The sequence below is a fragment of the Trachypithecus francoisi genome, unplaced genomic scaffold, assembly GCF_009764315.1.
Source record: "Trachypithecus francoisi isolate TF-2019V2 unplaced genomic scaffold, Tfra_2.0 Lachesis_group10, whole genome shotgun sequence".
Taxonomy (NCBI): domain Eukaryota; kingdom Metazoa; phylum Chordata; class Mammalia; order Primates; family Cercopithecidae; genus Trachypithecus; species Trachypithecus francoisi.
In genome coordinates this window covers 67,507,276-67,523,836 of record NW_022681455.1, presented here as the reverse complement: position 1 = coordinate 67,523,836, position 16,561 = coordinate 67,507,276, and the positions used below count along the sequence as shown (strand labels likewise).

General features: G+C 32.8%; 1 protein-coding gene across 10 annotated transcripts in view; it reads right to left on the bottom strand.

Annotated features, from left to right (window-relative positions):
* The window catches only part of FAM135A (family with sequence similarity 135 member A), a 144,442-nt gene that overhangs the window by 71,386 nt on the left and 56,495 nt on the right, over positions 1-16,561 (bottom strand). For 5 of the 10 annotated variants that reach the window (XM_033217565.1, XM_033217570.1, XM_033217567.1 and 2 more), the window contains exons 9-12: positions 14,558-14,684; positions 13,425-13,578; positions 9,758-9,835; positions 4,888-4,937 (exon numbers count right to left, since the gene is read on the bottom strand). In XM_033217565.1, coding sequence (XP_033073456.1) covers positions 4,888-4,937; positions 9,758-9,835; positions 13,425-13,578; positions 14,558-14,684 — 409 coding nt within the window. Of the gene's footprint in view, positions 1-4,887; positions 4,938-9,757; positions 9,836-13,424; positions 13,579-14,557; positions 14,685-16,561 lie in introns of those variants that run through there. The other 5 variants (XM_033217566.1, XM_033217569.1, XM_033217574.1 and 2 more) reach the window with 3 other exon arrangements.

Below are 16,561 nucleotides of genomic sequence, written 5' to 3'. Positions count from 1 at the left end.
TTAGTAAGAAGGGGAGGAATTATGATCATGTCCTATTCACTTTTGTGACTCTAGTTACTGGTACATAGTAGTAACTCAATAAATATTTACTGAGTGAATAAATGAGTGAATGAGAAGTTATAGTTTTCAGATAAAAAAACTTACAGAATTTATAAAAAACATTTATATGTTTACAGAATTTATGGAAAATGTTTACATTTCTATGAAAAAGAGCTCCCATAATTTATGGAAAAGGTTTATAAATACCAGAAGCTGGAATGCAAGCTAAGAGTCAAGATATAATGAATAAAGATTCATCAACATATGAGGAATTTCCTGCTGTTTTTTCCCGAGATGGTTTTACAAATGTAGCACAAATGAAGCTAACAAGTTTTTCATGTCTCTTTTACGAATATGGACTTTAAAATATAAGCTGAAATTTGCAGCATTATTGTCCCCAAGGAGAGTTTTAATGGAGTTTAGAAAAAGAAGAGTTGGATAAGTAACTGAGAGTAATTAAATAGTATTATATAAGATATGAAACACTTCACTTAGCATGGTCTATACAAAAGTAGAAACAATTTTCTGGCCTTTCACCCAGGCTAATAAATAAATAAATAAATAAAGTACACAACTCTCTTTTTATTTTTCCTGAGAGCAGGGTTATCTAGATACCTAGTACTTATTAATTTATTCCCTAGGGATCATGATACTACGGTTCTGAAAAACTTTAGTACTCTCATTGTTGGAAAAGCATCCTTGAAGCATAGATAAATTATTTCTCTGGTTCTCATAAATCTCTTGTAATAAATATCTAAAAAAATAATAATACAATTTTTTATATTAAAAAAGTAAATTAGGGCCGGGCGCGGTGGCTCAAGCCTGTAATCCCAGCACTTTGGGAGGCCGAGACGGGAGGATCACGAGGTCAGAAGATCGAGACTATCCTGGCTAACAGGGTGAAACCCCGTCTCTACTAAAAAATACAAAAAACTAGCCGGGCGAGGTGGCGGGCGCCTGTAGTCCCAGCTACTTGGGAGGCTGAGGCAGGAGAATGGTGTAAACCCAGGAGGCGGAGCTTGCCCTGAGCTGAGATCCGGCCACTGCACTCCAGCCTGGGCGACAGAGCGAGACTCCGTCTCAAAAAAAAAGGAAATTAGAATTAAGTTTGGCATGATCTTTTACATATATAAATGTAGGAATAAGACTTTACATTTGTATATTTTTCTTTGCTTTTTTTACACTTGAGACAGGGTCTCACTACATGGCCCAGGCTGGAGTGCAGTGGCTATTCAAAGGTATGAATACAGTCTCAACTCCTGGACTCAGGCAGTACTTCCACCTCAGTCTCCTGAGTAGGTGGGACTACAGGTGTGTGCCACTGTGTCTGGCTACATCTGCCATCTGCGTTTTTTTCAAATCACATTATCTTATATATATATTTTTTCCCATAACATTCACTGATCTTGTTTGATTGCAAAATGCTGCTTTACTTAGAAAATATGAGAAAGCAAAAAAAAGATGAAAAAAGTTCATTTTAGTGTACAGGCTTCAAGTTTTTTTCAATTATATACATAAAGCAAAAGCTAAAATAATATATAGTTTTATACAATTTTCACTGAATATAATACAATATGAACATTTTTCCACTCATCAAACATTTGTTAAAAGCATCTTTTTATGGCCAGACGCGGTAGCTCAAGCCTGTAATCCCAGCACTTTGGGAGGCCGAGACGGGCGGATCACGAGGTCAGGAGATCGAGACCATCCTGGCTAACACGATGAAACCCTGTCTCTACTAAAAAATACAAAAAACTAGCCGGGCGAGGTGGCGGGCGCCTGTAGTCCCAGCTACTCTGGAGGCTGAGGCAGGAGAATGGCGTAAATCCGGGAGGCGGAGCTTGCAGTGAGCTGAGATCCGCCCACTGCACTCCAGCCTGGGCGACTGAGGAAGACTCTGTCGGTCAGGCTGGAGTGCAATAGAATGCTCTTGGCTCACTGTAACCTTTGCCTCCTGGGTTCAAGTGATTCTCCCTGAATCAGCCTCCCAAGTAGCGGGATTACAGGTGCCCACCACCACACCCAGTTAATTTTTGTATTTTTAGTAGAGATGGGGTTTCGCCATGTTGGCCAGACTGGTCTCCAACTCTTGACCTCAGGTGATCCACCCGCCTTGGCTTCCCTGGATTACAGGTGTGAGCCACTGCGTCTGTCCAAAAACATCATTTTTAAGGCTGTATAACTTAGATTACAAGTATCCCATAATTTGTTTAATCATTCTACCACTGGGCATTTATTAAACATTTTTACAATATTATGAACCTTCACATGAACCACTGTTTAGCTTTTGGTATACACTAAGAAGAGATATTTTTCTGGCTGTGGATACACACTGCCAAACTAATCCCTGAAAAAGATATACAAGGTATGAGAATTTATATCTCACCACGTCTCAAGACACATTATAATATGTTATAGGTTGTTGATGTTAAAGTTTACGACATCCATTTACATACTGAAATTTAAATATGTATATCTAAAAAATTAATTAGCAATACATGGATACATATGTATTATTTTTAAACATTTAATATAGATGCATATAAACAATAAAAATTCCCCTTTACAAACTTTACTCTCCATGCCACTTTTTTTCTGTATTACTGTTAAAAGCTTGGAATATATATATCCTTTCAAATATTTCATATGTAATCACGTAAACAGAATAAAATACACAAACAGCTTTTTAGTTCTTTTAACATACTATACAAAATCATATTATTCATATTTTTTTCAATTAATATATCTTGAAGTTTTCAGCATGAAAACAGTATCTAGCATCATGAATTAATAAATATTTTCTGAATTAAATAATTCATGACAATTTCATAGAGATCCACCTAATGCTTTTAAATGGCTACATCAGAATTGATAATAATTAATGATGTAATTCCTTATATTTGTGCACATTTACATTTGTGTAGAACAGATTATTAAATAAAAACTGCTGTGCAGATTTAATAATTGTGCAACATGTAAGTGTTTTTAAAATACATCAATGGACTAATAATGTTAAAAAATATTGTGCCAATTTATACCATCACCAACAGGGTATGTAGATACTAGTTTCACTACACTCTTGCAAAAAATGAAGATCAGTAGTCACTTTCATTCTTGCAAATTTCATAGGCAAAAAAAAAACCTATTAGAATTTGCATTTCCCTGGTTTCCAGTAAGAATGAGTATCATTTCAGGAGCTAAATTATTCTGCTAAGGACCTATTTGTACACTGCCTCATTGTATCCTTTTTTTTTTTTTTTTTTAAACAAGGGTGTTGTTTTAAAATTGATACTTGAGAGCATGTTATATATAGTGAGCACTGACCATTAGCCTGCTTTAAATATTGCAAATATTCTCTTCCAGTCTATTGTTTGCTTTCAAATTTATAGTATTATTTTGTTACAAAGAAATTTCAAATCATCAATGTCTTATTTTGTCCCTTAGGTTTTTATTGATCTTTAAAAAACTTACCTTTTTAAAAATTGTCTGAGGGAGTCATTTCATATCCCAAGATCAGATTGTTTATATTTACATATGCATGTAATTTTTTTTCTTCCTAATTTCTTTGGACCTTAACTCTTCAGTCCACTTAGAACTGTTGCTATAGCATGGCATGACGTTAACTTTACCACAATAGTTATAGACCCTGACATTACTGATATTTTATCATACACTTAGTTATTAAACATAATAGTGACTATTTCAGTGCTGTTTAATTCCACTGACTTGTCTTTTTATTCTTTTAGAGAAATCCTACCTTATTTCTTTTCATTACCGTTATTTTACATATATTTTAGTATCCAGTTGAGCAACTCTTTCTACATTTGTATTATTTTAAAATTATATTATTTTTTAAAAAGTTTTTCTTAGCCATCTTTACATTTCTTGAAAAGATTTTAAAAAGAGGTTTAAATTTCCAGTGGGATTTTGGTTTGGACTCATTAAAATGATTGACTGGAGTAAAACTGGTATCTTTTAGTGATTATCTACAGGAGTATCATATGTATATTTATTCAAAATTTCTTTAATAGCTCAGTGAAACACTGCAGATGTTTTCATATTAACTGCACACATCTTAAGATTATTTTTAAATGTTTAATGTTCTTTTGAGCAATTATAAGAACATTAGTGACTTTTTTAAAGAAAATATTTACCTTACTTGAACTGCAGAGAAAACCTCTAGGACAGGATACAAAACTTATGTATCCTGCATATGCATAATTTTCTTAGAAGAATACCTTTTTGAATGGGTCTAGTCCTCATTCAAATTTACATCCAAAAGTATATCCAAACCAAATACATATTTTCCTTTGATTCACACCTCTGATTTCTTCCATTAATGTAGCTGACCAAGAGTGAATGCATAGTGAAACATGCATTTAATTAAAAGCATTTAGTTTCTCAGAAAAAGAAAGGCAAATATATCAATTTAATTGCAAGAGTGAACTGAAAAAATGATATGAGAAGCAAACTGATCTACTGAAATAAAACAAATTTTCATTTTTAAACAGTATCATTTTATAAACTTGCACAAGTTTAAGTGATGTTTTAAAAACGTGTCCAGAAATCATTTGAGTGAACAGAAGAAAATGTACAGCTTGATCAGTTAATTATCTTTGCTATTGCATTTATATGAAGAATAATATACTTTTTAAAAGGTAAGTTAACTTTATGCTGAAAGCCAAATGAATTTTGACCAACTAAGTTGTGGTTCTACAATGATCAACCACTTTATCTTTGCATTTTAGGAACTATAAATACTTTAAGTTTTGATAGACAAAATATCTAGAACAGGAAACAGAAACCACTCAAATAACTTGATGATGTGAATTAAAAAAATCCAAGTACCTTAACTTCTTCACATAGTTCAGTAAGTCGAGCTTCTACATCCATTTCCTCTGGAAGAAGTAAAGAGTAGAGGAAATATTTCAAGGTTAGATATTTAATTTATATAAATAAAATTCCTATAAAAACTGAAAATTAAGACTATCTGGACTACATTCAATGAATTAAATTTCAAGGTAACATATTTTCATAAACATATTAATTACATAGGTAATGTGATTATTAAATTCTACATTCTGATAAATATCAGTTTTTAGTTTTCACAAGAGTTAACACTGTCAAGGAAATATTAACTATATACATTAAGTAACTTGCACATCTGTGTCACAGGAAAGAGCAACTATATAATTAGATTTTACTGTACTTCATATTTTATAATTTCCAGTACGGTTTAGTATTTTGTGTTATACATACACATGCCTTGCTTTCTTGTTTTTTACAAAAGCTATTCCTAAAACGCTCAAGTAAATCAATTTTTATAACTGAAACATTTAAAACATACCTGAGGTGTAGGCTATTTAATAAAAATGAATGTCACGATCCTTTAATAGAAAGTTAGTTCCTAATAAATTTATTTCTCTATAAAATATTCTTTAACTGAGGCAGATATTTGCCATACAACTCTGATTTACTTAATATATGCTATAATCATCTATAAAGAGGTACACAGATTTACAATTAAAATGGTAATATTTACTTGGAAAAATAGAAACTAAGAAAATATAAAGATTTATTAATTATTTAATTTTGGCAGGGAGGAATTACACTAAGGTCTGAAATATCTTTACATACACGTAATTTTTAAGTAGAAATCAAACAGGTCTTTTAAAAGAACTGTAACAGCATAGTTATAACCATACAAAATTCCCATAATCTTGTTGTGAAAGAGTTTAATTGATCCTTCTCACATAAAGGCAAGAACACATTCTGTAACATCCCTGAATTCACTCATCAGCTGACTAATTTGTAAGACAGACTGAATGTTTACTACATGATAAAAATGATAAACATTTACATTTGTTAAAAAAAGCAATCACAATTATGTGGTAAAACACAACCACAGTATAATTATTAAGAGTAGGGAGATAGCCAGATATGAGCAGCCAAGGGAGCCTCTGGGCAAAGAAGTCCTGGAGATGCTGCCCACTGACAGCAAAAAGGACAATGGCTATATTGGCTATACCTGGCCTTGTGGTTGGGCTCCTGCAACCCTGAAGCATGTGCACTCCTCCAATAACTCACCCTAGAATAGTCTTTTGCTCATTACAATAGTAAAAAACACACCCCTAGGTGGAGATTTTAAATGCTAACAAGACAAGCAACATGTATACTAGCATGTACAACTACAGAGCGTGTATGCCCAAGGGGATTGCCTAAAACATGATTGCAAGTGACACTTCCTCATGCCCTTTCATGAATAATCATGTATTCTTCATAGAGGCCCCCAGCACTGGCTGCTGCTGGCTCACTCTCTCCAGAAGCTTGCTCTGCTTTATCTTTCAGAGTGTACTACTGTCTCTTTAAACAAATTCTGCTACATAACCCTTGCTGTGTGTCTCTTGGCTGAATTCTTCCTTCAACAAGAACCAAGGACACCGCACCCCTCCCAGTAACATAATGTGAACAACAAATACTCTGTTGTTAACTAAAAATCAATGGAACACATATATTTCATAACTCACAAAATATACAAGTAAAATTGTATTTAGATATTGATATATACCAAAAAATAGATCACTAATTTGGCCAACTTGTCGGTAACCAAAGAAATTTGCTATGATTTCACAAATCATTTCACGGTCAGATAAACCAGTGGCTTCTAATATTGGGTTTTCCAAAACTAAAAAACCAGCAACAGACTCTGCATTAAAACCACCACTCCCATAGACCAACATCTGTTTTCACATTACTCATGATCTTTTCCTGTGATAGAAAAAAATCAGGAAAATTAGTCTTAGAAATTACATATTCTACCCTCTGAGTTTTAAAAATTTGAAAATAAGGTTTTGAGAGTTGTGACACATTTTTCTAATGTTTACATAGAAGAACCTAACTGCATAAATGCGTATGTTTGCATTATAACTAGTGAGAGCTACTTCAATGCAAACAATATCTTAAAGAATGTTTAAAAGCATAATTTAACTTTAAAATCTTAGTCCTGAGAATAATTTCAAAATCACTTAGATTTTTAAGGGAGTTTAAAATCCTATTTTAATTATTTTTTTCTTTTTAAAGTGACATATATAACAGACCCTTGAGCAACACAGGTTTGATGTATGCAGGTGCACTTATACACAAGTATTTTTCAATAAATATTTTGGAAAGAATATGAAACTTGCAAACTATGTAGCCTAGAAATATTGAAAAAATTAAGAAAGATGAATATGTCATGATTGCATAAAAACATGTAGATACTAGTCTTTTTATGTATTAATCAACTGTTTGCGTTATCAGTAAGGCTTTCAGTGAACAGTAGGCCATTAGTTGGTAAGTACTGGAGAAGTCAAAAGTTACAGGAATATTTTTAACTGTACAGGGGTCAGTGCCCCAATTCCGGTGTTATTCAAAGGTATACTATATATATCCATTTATACAATTCTACAGAAATGTATAGATGTGATTATTATCATATATTTTGGGGGGGCTTGGCTCCTATTACTAATCCAAGGTTACAGTCTAGAGCATATCCTCCCATATTTTTCAAATATAATATACATACACACATATAAGTTTTGGAGTCACTGTTTTATAAAAATAGGAATGTATTTTGCACACTTTTTTGCATCTTGCTTTTTTTCTCTTAGCATTACCCCACAGTATTCTGGTACCTAGCACTAAAGCATGTTTTAAGATGACTACACAATATTCTTTGATGTGAGTGCATCATGATTTATTCTGTATTCCACTCTTTGCCCAAATAATGGGCATTGATCTTTGTTTATACTGTTTTGCCACCAAGAACAATACTGAAATAAACATGCTTGTAGCTATATCTTTACATACTAGCTAGTATGTTATTTCTATGATACAGGTGAACAGAAGTGGGGATACTAGGCCAAAGGGTACATGTATCTATTATTTATTTTCTAAATCTATCCATTCATTCAACAAATATTTATAACACAGCTCAGACAATGGCAATACGATGTTAGGTTTAAGGATCAAAGATATCTCAATAAAAGTGTTTTAGTTTTGAATCAAGTATTTTTCTATCCAACCAAGATCTGGCCCATTTTTTTTTTAAATAGCTCTTATTACATTAAACTGTATTCTATAAAATTATTTAGAATGCTCACATGTAAACTGATAGGCTGGCAATAAAATAGTTTAAATTAGAAGTATATTTGAATTGCTAAAAAAATGCTAAAATGTCATAAATGGCCATACTTTCATAATATGAATTCTTTAATTTTATAGTAACTTTATATGAGAATATAATACTATGTTCCAAAAAGAATGACAATAAATTTTCAACTATTCTTTTTCCTTCCTGACCAGAAAAATCAGTTTCTCTTAACAGTCTTAGTGAAAATTAACATAACTCAAATATTTCTGAGTTAGTTTTCACCTGAGAAATGTTGAGAAAGATTTTGGCTTTTTAACTTCCTTCAGTTCATACCTCTGAAAATTGAGAAATAAATACTGATTTTATTTCACTTTTTGATTCCTACAGCTTTTCACAATCTTTTAAAAAAGTAATTGTGATGGTTTATTGAACACAAAGTGAAAACTTTTAATATACTTATAGATAATAAATTATTATTGCTATTCAAGAAAAGTCTAACTTATATATGAAAATGTATAATAAAATAATAAGATCAGAACATTTCCTTTACCATGTACAACATATCCAGATAGTGGTGATTTGATGTTATTTTGCTTTTTAAATGTAGAATAACAAAAAATAAATGCAAATTGACTGAAAAAAAAAAAAAACCAAAAAGCCAAAAAACCAAAAAACGACGATACAACCCAGATCCTGATAGGATATTTCTCTTCTCTATTCCTCTTTTGAAAGTTTTTTTTTTTTTTTTTGAGATGAAGTCTCACTCTGTTGCTCCGGCTGGAGTGCAGGGACATGATCTTGGCTCACTGCAACCTTCACCTTCCGGGTTCAAGCAATTCTCCTGCCTCAGCCTCCCATCTCATCTCTATTTCTGCAGTGCAGAAAACTAGGTTTAGTATTTTTTTAGGTGGAGTTTCCCTTTTGTGGCCCAGGCTGGAGTGCAATGGCACGATCTTGGCTCACTGCAACCTCTACTGCCCGGGCTTAAGCAATTCTCCTGCCTCAGCCTCCGAGTAGCTGGGATTACAGACATGTGCCACCAAACCCAGCTAATTATGTATTTTTAGTAGAGATGGGGTTTCGTCACGTTGGTCAGGCTAGTCTTGAACTTCTGACCTCAGGTGATCGGCCCATCTCGGCCTCCCAAACTGCTGGGATTACAGGAGTGAGTCACCATACACTGCCTGGTTTCGTTTTAAAATCACATTTCATTATCACTAGGCCTAGCCAAAGATAAAATAACTGAGCAAATTCAAGGCAATGTCATTAAACCAACAAATTGTAGTAATAATCATGGTTTTGAAAAAGTACTCTTCATAGAAACTTTAAAAAACACATGAAAAAAGCCAGGGAGTTTTGCATTTACCATTTCCAGACTTAAGTAAAAACTTCAATATTACAAATTAGGAAATTAACCAAAATTTATCTACAGACCAAACTGATTTTAAAGGTAAGTTCTTCAGAATGGTGGAAACATACTATATTATTAAATATATATTTATGAAATCTGATGCTAATTTAAAGCAAAATTTCATGCTAATTAATTAATTAAAAGGGATCATTTGCTTAAGCTATTTGTAAACGTACCTAGACGGTTGTCTTTCTGTGTTCGTGGCTGTTTTCTTCTGAGAAGACGCTCATATAGGAGCTGCATGTTGGCCTTGGCTAGTCATAAGGATTGCATACAGCACTAGTTACTATACTCCTTTTATAACAAAACTTACTAGAATTTTCCAGCTTGTTAATAATAGACTTAGTGTTTATCTGATAGTGCAGTTAGTTAATTAGCTTATCAAAATTACAAATGATGTACATTCGAGTATATATTTTTGGTTTTTTAATTTAAATGTATGTGTCGCTCAACATTTCATAATCCAATATGTTTTAATTTATTAGACTCAGAATTTTAGGTTGGCAGGGATCTCAGAGTTAACTCCCTGCTGTTACAAGTGTAGATACTGGGGTTCAGATAAGGCTATGTGACTTGCCCAAACCTAATTCCAGAACTCCTGACTCTTATGTCCAGTAAGAGCTCCTTGCACCAAACCAATATTTAATTATATGTCATCAGAAAATGTACATCATTCATCTAGGAGAAAAGAGAAAGGCAAAAAAGCAGAAAGGAACTCAAGCATTATTTTAAGACAGGGAACATATTTTAGAAAAGTTTTCAAACATAGTAAAGTTTAATAAGTTTAAATATATGCTTATTTGAAAACTCAATAAAAGTGGTAATAAAAGGAAATATTCTTTAATCAAGAACTACTCTGTATCCACTTATTAAAACTGGTGAATATAGTGGTGTTTGGTCAACAGTACATTATAGAAATATATCAGTGTTCACAATTTTATTTTGCTAGAATAAAAATAAAAGACATTGATAGTTTAGAATATGTAACAAATACTTTTATTTTTAATAGTTAATAGTATTTTTAGATGTTTTCTTACAAGATGCAGTCAAGAATAAACTAAAATTCACAATAAAGAGAAAGGAAATTATAAACCGTAAAGTTTAAGAACAACACAATATATTACCAATATTTATTGAAGATGAATCTTGATTTTAAAAATCCCTAGAAAACTGTTAAGCTTTATGTTGATGCCTACACTTTTTCAAGTAACAATGAAAACTGTATTGTGCTATTTCATTCATTCATTCAAGAAATATGTTTTAAGTAAATCTATGTGTAAGGTACTAGTAATTTTATTTCTATCATATACTTATTTAAAACTGAAGTCTGGGTTTGCTTTAGAATTTTATTTTCTGATAAAATATTTTAAGCAAATAATTTGGAATAAAGTTGACAATCATTTTGTAATTAACTTCTGAAATTAAATATAAGGGCACTTTTATTATGATACTTCCTATACTACATCTCTAAGCCCAAAGTAACATACATGACATAAAAGACATCCTCACCAGAAAAAAGTTGAAAATCTTATGAATACATGATCATACTGAAGTTAGACTGAAAAATTAATAATAATTGCTAACACTGTCTAAGCCAGGGCTCCCCAACACCCATTGTTCCTAGAGATCCTTTCCACCCTTTGTCTTCTGGATAATCTCACCTTTGCTTCCTGACACATGTACCATATCTGATTCCCTTCAATCTCCTTACCATGTGAATGGAAACCACTTTGTGTTTGTAGGCCCAAATTAAGTACGTGACAGAAATGGTTTCACATGTGCACTCTTGAACAAAAGATAATGCCTTCTTGAATCTACTGTAGCCTTCCACATCAAAACTATTAACTTTTTTTTTTTTTTGTAGAAATGATATTACACATGGATTTTAAGCTTTACATCACTACTTTTCATAACACTATTTTTCAGGCACATGATACTGTCCTTCATTAATATGGTAGTATAATAGTTTTGTGGTCTGGTCATTAAATCTAACTAAAATTTGTAATATAATTCTTCTACAAAAATGTTTTTGATTTCCAAATCACCACTAAAGATATGTGAAACATAATTTTCCATTGAGGATAAGTGATAGCCTAAATTAGCTCTATTCTATAAATGATTCATTTTCTTTTTTTTTTTTTTGAGATGGAGTCTTGTTGCTGTGTTGCCCAGGCTGGAGTGCAGTGGCGCGATCTTGGCTTACTGCAAGCTCCGCCTCCTGGGTTCACACCATTCTCCTGCCTCAGCCTCCCCAGCAGCTGGGACTACAGGCGCCTGCCACCATGCCCAGCTAATTTTTTGTATTTTTAGTAGAGACAGGGTTTCACCGTGTTAGCCAGGATGGTCTCAATCTCCTGACCTCGTGATCCACTCGCCTTGGCCTCCCAAAGTGCTGGGATTACAGGCGTGAGCCACCGTGCCCAGCTGATTCTTCATTTTCAAAAGAGAATATTTTAAAAAATTTACATTTGAGGTAGTGGCTGTCTATAGAATTTTCCTAAGGGAAACAGGAATTCTAAGAACATAAAGTAGCAAGGAAAATAGAGACTGTTTCAGAGAATAATGATCAGAAGATTATCTTTTCCACACTACCATTTTTGTTTTGAGAATGAATACATGGTCAAAAAAGAACAAACGCATTTTCCTATTGCTTGTGTATTTATGAAACCATTAGGATTACTGAATCAAGAATTCTAAATAGTCAATTTAGTGATATCTATGTCTAGTCAAGAAAGTGTGAGCTGAACTGACAGAATAATGGACTTAATTAATTAAACTGGAGTAGTTGCTGATAGTGGCACAATAGCCAGCATTTTCTCACAGCTGAATTTAAGTGGGGTAGAAATTCTTACACTTTCTTGCAATTCCTGTGTAATCCAACACAATTTTTTAAGTAGTCTGATTAGTCTCAAACCCAAGAACCATGTTCGGTAACAGTGACTACTTTAGGGAGTGCACTAATATTGTTAAAAGACTGAAATCCTTGAGGAACAAAGGAATAAAGAAAGAATACTGATTCAGTAAATTTTAAAAGGCAATTTATGATTTATTAAAAAACATAATTATAAAACAATATATTCTAAAAAGATGAAAATATATTTCTATAAGCTATTAGCCAATATTTGAAAATAAAAGCTAATAAAACTGACATAAAAAGTCTGAATAAGAACTTATTTTGCCAATCCCAATAATTTATCTTCTGTGAAATAATATATGTAAAAGCATTTTGCAAACTACAAATGGTATACAAAATCAAGGCAATATGATTTTTTATTATGTACTACAAATATATACGGGTACTACTTTTGGATACAACCTGAAGCTTGATTTTTTTTAAGCAATTTAAATGATTTTTAAAATGTTAAAAAAGTAAGTAATCTTATTATTCCCTAAAACAATATGAAAGGAATTTGAGATCTGAGATAACTATTATAAAATCAAATGTAAACAAAAATGCCCTGAGTACCTACAATCTGATTAGACTGTAAAATATTTGGAAGTATGGATTTAATTTACCTTCCTATTATTCTGCAGACAATTACATTTGCTTTCTAGCATGTTTTTGGGTTATATTTTAAGAGGAACAGTATATTGACATGTTATTTTTAAAAGACTCGTTTCAAATTTAGCATGAAGTTATTTTTTAGCATTCTGAAAAACATTTTTAAGCTGCAAAAAGTGATTATCAAGGTAGAAAAAGATGGAATTGAGAGAGAAGTAAAGTGAAGCACACAAACACTATAGTTTTAGTACAGAAAAACTATGGCAAAGCTGATAGCTAGCAATATAAGAATGAAGAGAATGATTTGAACTGTAGGATAGGTCTCGCTACTTTTAACATACCCAGTTCTAGTTTCTGACAAGAGGGAATCTCTTCTGTTACCGTAATGAAGTAGCTGTGCAATCCCTTGAAGGCTAGCAGCAAAGTGGCACAAAGTGTATAATGAAAACGATAGGCATGATGTAGGAAGGAGTCTGCAATGATGAAGCTACAACCCTAAACAAGAAACAGATGTAGGATACAGAGTGTCAGTAATACAAAATGTTACATTTGAAACTTGGAAAAATAAAGAAAAAATACTTAACCGCCTGTCAACTAAATTTATTCTAATACATATAAAAAATTTGGTAATATTTCAGAGTTGTTCAAACAATAAATTTAAGCATGAAATGTGGCCCTAGTAATTTCAGTTACCGTGGATTTTTATAACAAGTAGATTAAATTATTATTTTTGATAGCATGTTATTTATATTACATTTAGACTGAAGCACACTCAGCTTTTATAGTATGTCCCCTTTTCTTTTATAATAATAGCTGTACTTCCACTACTCTTGCTTTTTTTAATTTCTTTTTTTAAGATATAGGGTCTCAGTTTGTCACCCAGGCTCGAGTGAAGTGACACGATTGCAGCTTACTGCAGCCTCAACCTTCTGTGCGCAAGCGATTAACCTGCCTCAGGCTCCCTAGCAGTTGGGACTACAAGCACGTGTCATCATTATTTTCCATTATTTTTTGTAGAGGTGGGGTCTTGCCATGTTGCTCAGGCTGGCATCAAACTCTTGGCCTCAAGCAATCCTCCAGGCTAAGCCTCCCGAAGTGTTGGGATTACAGGTGTGAGCCACCACGCCTGGCCTGCGCTACTCTACCCTGGGTCTCAGCTCTCGCAATTGTTCTTTAAAGACGCCTTTGGGATACTTCTACCAGTTCTGTTAAAGGACCAAGGGGTAATAGTAACAAGTTAAAGAGCACAGGCTGTCAAAGATGTCTATCCACTAAATCTGGTAACATTTTGAAGTATCACGTTTTCATAATAGACAATTAGAACCAAACAATATTTTAAGATCATATTTAATTAGATCTATAAGTTGCTGAGCTCAAATAATTAAAAAAAGGAAAACATCATTCATAGATAAAATAGTTAAAAAACACTTCTTTTAAAATACGGAAAACATTTATAAACATATTCAGTTCTTACATCTGGTGATAACTGTTTTGTGTAGTTAATACCAAAGACCACACTTTCAAGAGTAGGAATCACGGAATCTTTGTTTTGTGCTGGTGCATTTCTATTTAACCAAGTTGTCTTCACAGGGCGAGGAAAGCTGGAGGAAGAAGTATTATATTATTACTGTCATAAGAGTCTATTTGAATGCAAGTTAAATATTTACAAAGGAAAATCTTACAGGAATAGAAGAGCAAGGGTTTTGCAAGTTTATGAGTTCTAAAGTATTCCCAAAGTAATTTTAAAAAATAATTTGAATAATCATGAAAAAACAAAATTAATATTAAAAAACTAGGGCTAGATGTTTGACATTGCTTGCTATAATTAGACTTCTGGAAGTCTCAAAGAACATCAAAGACAAAACATGGTGGGATTTAGAGTGGATAAACAACAAATGAAAGCCAAGCTTGAATTTGGAAATCCTAAAGTCGGAACTGGTTACCAAATTTACAATGTTAACACTTAATAAAATATGAATGCTATTTACAGAAATAAAGAGCTCCCATGTAAATGTAGAAAAACAAAAATTACTAAATCTACCTGATGCCTCTATTTCTCAAAAATAAGTTTCTTTCCCTTTATTCTCTTTACTAAAAGGCTATAAGCTCTATTAAAATAATTTTTATTATTCAAGTCTCTAGCAGCTGGAACTACAGTCATGTGCCACCATGCTTGGCTAATTTTTATTTTTTGTAGAGGTGAAGTCTTGCTATGTTGCTCAGGCTGGTCTCAAGCTCCTGGTCTCAAGCAATCCTCCAGCCTCCAGCTTCAAGGCACCATCAATCACATATTATATGAATTACTTCTGTTAGTATTAACATTTATATTCCATAGAGGAAGAAGCATATTTCTGTTAGAATGTTGAAAAGTCACACACAACTATATTTGAGATAAAGTAGGACAAAGCATTTGAACTGTTTGACAGTTTGGCAAAAGGGAAAAGACATAAAAGAAAAACAATCTTGCCATAGCAGAGTGCAGGTTTTGTTTGTAAAATCCATTTGCTTTGCAAAAGTGAAATGTCTATATCCCAGCAAAGAAGGGAGTCTCAAATAAGTGGTAAATTCCACTTGCTATAATGTGTTTTTCAGAACTGTCATAAAAGTTGTACTTAAAAAATTCAAATACAAGAAATAGTTCAAATAAAAAACAAGCAAAGAAAGAAATTCTAAGCCACTTACTTTAAGTGATACAATGTCTATAGATTGAGTTGACCATAAAAATTGTTTTAAATAAAAATAAAAATTTAAAAGATGTTATAAATTTAAAAATTTTCAATTTTTGGAGGATAAAGAAAACCCCACCAATAATAAAACTTCAGGAAAAACCTGTCGAAGAATATAGAGTAGGAAATGTTACCCTCAGATATGACCCCTTTACCAGCACACCACCAGCAAAAAGCTTCCCCTTCCCCTTTCCTTTTCTGACCTTTCATTCACAGGTAGAGAAAGGCTGGTAAAGATGCTGTTGCTTTTACAGCGAAGTTCTAGCAGCAAGAGAGAGTTAGATATAAGGGCCCATGGCAGCTAGGTAAAGAACAGCAACCTCAGCTGTTACAGGCATATTGTTTTCTTTTCTAGTCACTAACCAGAGCCAACGGTTTGGCTTCTGATTCTGAGCCAAAAATTTGTTCTTCCAGTAAATGGTCTCTAGGAGATGAGCTGCCCCTTTCTCCTATTAGTCTATGGCAAATTGCTGCATTGCAAGAAGCACATACTTAACTCACTATGATGGTGATGTGAATATCTACTCTGTTTAATTAGGGCCTTAAAAAGCAACATTAATAACCTGAGCTAACCTCCTATGAATTGCTTGTGCATTTTTCAGGAGAGAAATACAGCTAGTTTTATGAAGATAATCTTGGTAAGTCTTAAAAAGAAATAGTTAAAACAGTTTAATTAGAGATTCTTCTTAAAACTTCAAAAAGAAGAGATTTAGAAAAATAGAGTAATATATTTTATAAACAGATAAACATTC